This window comes from Musa acuminata, chromosome BXJ3-10, assembly GCF_036884655.1.
Source record: "Musa acuminata AAA Group cultivar baxijiao chromosome BXJ3-10, Cavendish_Baxijiao_AAA, whole genome shotgun sequence".
In the NCBI taxonomy this organism is placed as follows: Eukaryota; Viridiplantae; Streptophyta; class Magnoliopsida; order Zingiberales; family Musaceae; genus Musa; species Musa acuminata.
In genome coordinates this window covers 19473810-19478343 of record NC_088358.1, presented here as the reverse complement: position 1 = coordinate 19478343, position 4534 = coordinate 19473810, and the positions used below count along the sequence as shown (strand labels likewise).

At 41.9% G+C, this 4534-nt stretch overlaps 1 protein-coding gene across 1 annotated transcript; it reads left to right on the top strand.

The window, feature by feature from the left end:
• The first annotated feature begins 1626 nt into the window (after window positions 1-1626).
• LOC135650628 (PHD finger protein ALFIN-LIKE 4-like) lies at window positions 1627-4308 on the top strand. The gene is made up of 5 exons (XM_065170116.1): window positions 1627-1726; window positions 1848-1880; window positions 2419-2644; window positions 3807-3933; window positions 4027-4308. Exons 1-5 carry the CDS (start codon window positions 1627-1629, stop codon window positions 4306-4308), a joined length of 768 nt encoding a protein of 255 aa, XP_065026188.1.
• Window positions 4309-4534: the final 226 nt, after the last annotated feature.

Genomic DNA, 4534 nt, shown 5'->3' with positions numbered 1-4534 from the left:
AACTGTTCCTTCTCTAGCCAGTGGTCATAAAATGTTTTACTGTTTTGTCAATTAGTAAATAAATGTAGACTTCTTTTTTGTTATCTTGAGATGAAACCATGTAGAATGACATTTCAATTTTCAACTCCATTCAATGACATAATAATGTATCAGATCATCATCATCTTTGGACCTGATTAAGATTTTAAGTGCATGTCGAAGGCCTTGTTTTCACATGCCATCAAGCAAGTCAGAAGATTTCAGCCATGATTTTATTATTTCTTTTTGAATTTCTGATATTCATTATTTCCTAAAATTCTTTGAATCGAAATGTGATGCTGAACTTATTGATGAAATCCTAACATGTAATTGAACCCATTTCCCTGTTTCATGCCGAAACAAAATATTACATATTGACAAAATCCTCACTTATTGCTTTAATTTGTAGTGTATATCTATCTACTCATGCATTATAAACTACAGCTTTGTTCCTAATGGAGCTTTATCGATACAGGATGCGGCTTTTCGATATGATAAATTTTAATCCTACTATATACGAGATTGTACGTGGAACTGTCAACACCAAACGCGCAAAAGAAAAGCCCCCTGGCACCAGCTCCAAGAAGGTGAGTTCGTTTATCGCCATCTTTCTGGCTTCATGCGTGCCTACCTCCAGTAACAGAGAACGATGCTGAACAGGTCTATGACGATACAAATATTATGTGTGGTGTCTGCGGGATCAGGTTTTCCGACGGTGATCACTGGGTATTTTGCGGCATGTGTATTACGTGGTATCATGGTAGGTGTGTCGCTGTGACACCTGAGCAGTTGAAGTCTATCAAACAGTACAGGTGCCCGAGTTGTTGCTCTTACGAGGGAGCGACGACCTGAAACGTCATGGGGTTGTGTCATAGATTCAGCTCCAGCAACGATCCATTCATCACTCATCAGTCTCTCTTCGAATTACATCTCTCTCCCATGAGAGCAACTTTTTGATCTGCCAATGTTTTTTCACGTCAGATAAGCCATTGAACTTTTTTGTTCCCCTTTTGTGGAGATGGCCTGCCCCATTGTTGTGACCTAAGCTTTCTAGTGTGACGGATACATGCGAAGTCGTTCAGACTCCCCTCGAGACTCTACACACTTCGCTTCCTTTCATCCCGCACCCCAGCGCCGCAAGCCTGGCCTTCTCCTTTTCCACCTCCGCCGCCGCCGTCGCCGTAGTGGCAGTGGCTTGCTGCATCCCCACCCTCCCCGACAACGAGCCATGGCGCAGTGCGGAGGGATGGTGGGGCCCATATTATGGCGGACGTCACCCGAAAACCTTTCCTGGGCGACGCGACCCGGCAACCAAGTCAGGGTCTGTGCAGGGCACAACCGTCATTTAACCAAATGTAGACGTCACGGTTGCCGACCGGTGACGTAACCAAAACACCCTGAAATCAAACACGGGTCGGGGCGCGGGAGCAGCGAACCAAATCCAATCTCATATCGTTCCCCCTCCATTCCATCTTCTCCTTCTCTTCCTCTCATCGGACTCTATCCTAACCCAGAACCGTCCTTCCTCGTTTGGACGCCGAATTCCCCACTCGAATCGGCCACTGGGAACTTCGACTTTTCTCCCCATAGTTTAAAGCGGCGCGCGCAATGGATGAGGAAAAGATAGATTACTATCTTTGGACAGTCGATCAAATCTTCCGAGACTTCCTTGGCAGAAGAGCCGGCTTGATCAAGGCTCTCACCACTGGTCCTCTTTTCCCCTCTGTTTTCTTGGCACTTTTACCTGGTGTCGTTGGTCTCCACTCGTTTTCCCTGTTCTTGCTGGTTTTCTGTTACCCTGTGTTTTGTTCTTGATGGTGGTGTTGCAGATTTTAACAAGTTCTACACGAAGTGCGATCCGGGTGAGTCTGCTCTCCTTTCCTTTGTCTGCCTCCCTTTTCTTTTGCATATCCCATTAATTCTTGGAGTTTTGGCTGCTGATCGATGTTCGTGATGTCCCTCAGTTTCTGCCCATCTTTTGGAATCCCAAACTTCTGTCCTTTTGGATTTGGGTTATAGAATTACGTCCTGTAGCTTATAGAATTAGGGTTTGGGATTCACACCTAAAACACAAAATCCATGTGATCCGAACACCTACCTATACCCTGTATTTGTGCATTGTTTAGAAGTAAATATTTAGCCTTTTGATTTGATTTATGGAACTTTTAGCTTCTTTCCATGGGAGTTGAGTCTGTAAGCTTTGCAGTTACGAAGATTGTATCAAAATCCGTTGGAACATAGAGTTATTTTCCTGCGACTTATATGATTACCAGCTTGTAGTTCTTGTTTGCCCGTATCAACAACTAAGTCTAGTCGTATGACCTCTAAATAAAATCGTGTATTATTTATCATGGAGATTACTGAATATAATTGATTCCTTGGAATATGATTGTTTTGCAGAAAAACCCAAGATGTGTCTTTACGGGCGTCCTAATGAGACTTGGAAAGTAAAGGAACGTCCTCTTCTTTTCAGCGAACTTCCCGAACCACACTCGGGAATTAACTGCATTAGAGATGGGATGCTAGAAAAGGACTGGCTTGCCCATGTTGCAATCCACAGTGATGCATGGATAATTTCTCTTGCCTTCTATATTGCTGCTCGTGCTGGGTGTGATCATGACGTCAGGTAATGTCTGTTTGATTTCGTCTCTGAGCACTAGCAGATCTTTATATTGCTTATGAATTGATCCATAAGATGTTTTCGAAGATGGGAGAGAAGTACCAGCAGATCTTTTTTCATTCTCTTCCATCACAGCATTATATCTGTTATGATCATCATTTATGTTCCTTCCTCACCCTCGAATTCAGGGTGCACAAATTTCTCATTTCTTGATTAAAATACCAGTGAACTTGACCATGTGGCTGGTGGCTATGGTTGCTTTGCTTGATCATGTCATATGCATAAGATTTACTTGCGTGGAGCAATGAAGAAAGACATGTTCTAAAGATCAATGTACTTGTGGTGCACTTTAAAGCACAGCAAATAAACTATTTGACTTTTTGTTAAACGTATCATATTTTAATGCTTCATATTGCACATTTACATCTTGAAATATGAGTTCTCTTAGTATTTTCTATCATCATTAGTTTGTGTCATTTTTAGCTTTTTTTTTTGTTTTTGTTTCCGTTGGTCTATAAATAATTACTATCTTGGTAATAATTAATGAGAAATAATTATTTTGTTGTATGATGAGATGTAATCATATAGAGGTAGAATGATATTTCAAATTCTGACTCCACTAAGTGACATGTTGGATCGGATTATCATATTTCTTATGGTGGGAACCTTGGACCTGATTAAAGATAAAAGTATATGTCCAAGGCCATTAAATATGTCAGGTGATTTCATTCATGGTTTTATTGTTTTTTGACAAATTTCTATCCTTTACAGATTATTTATCAATTCCGAAAAAAATACGTTAAATGAAAATGAAAGGCTGAACTCATAGACGACCATACTCTGTATTGGCCCATTTCCCCGTTTTGTGCTTATATATATATATATATATAGAGAGAGAGAGAGAGAGAGAGAGAGAGAGAGAATTTGCAGGCCAATATGAACTCATTAATTAGTGATGATTCTTAATGAGTTTCTGTATCTTTTTACATGTCGTTGTTTACACATCGAATGCTTCGTGAATCATGAACTGTGCATATAACTGCTTTGTAATGTATATCACCTTCGAATCTCTGTTAATTTGGAGTTGGCACCAAAATGTCTATCATTTACTCATGCATTATCGACTTCGGTGCGTTCCTGACGGAGGTTTATGGTTTAACTGATACAGGCAGCAGCTTTTCAATATGATAAATAGTAATCCTACTTTATATGAGATTGTATCTGGAACTGTGAAAATGCCGGCGAAGGAGGAGACCTCCAATGCGAGCAGGAAGGATAAATCGAGGTCTAAAAAGGTGAGTACGATTACCAATAGCTAGCAACATCCCATGTATCCTTCTTCCTCAACTATCGTGCGATGTTACTCTTTCGTGCGTTATGCTTCCCAGCGTTCGAGAGTACGAGTTTTGGGGTGGCCTCTGCCTTCAATAGAAGAGGAAGAGGACGTCGAGGACGAAGCTGAACAGAAGGCCGTGGCAGCTAACCATAGTAGCATCACATGTGGCGCATGTGGAAGATGGTTTTCCGATGATACCGAGTACTGGATATTATGCGACGTGTGTGGGATATGGTATCATGGAAACTGTGTCAGAGTGACACCTGAGCGTTATAAACAACTCAAGCGCTACAGGTGCCCAGGATGCTGTCGTCACAAGAGAGAGAGGACCTGAAACCTCCTCCGTTGTGACGGTGGGTAGATTCAGCTTCAGAAACACAAGAAAGAACCATTCATCGGTCAGCAGTATCTCTTCGGTCATCAGTCAAATCACCATTCTATTCCGTGGCCACTCGTAGGGGTTCCTGAATCCTGATGCTTGCTATTAGCCATTTGCCCACTCCTTGCCTCTATTACCACAGTCGAGTCGATGGCTCCAGTGCTCTTGAAATGGGCGCTCT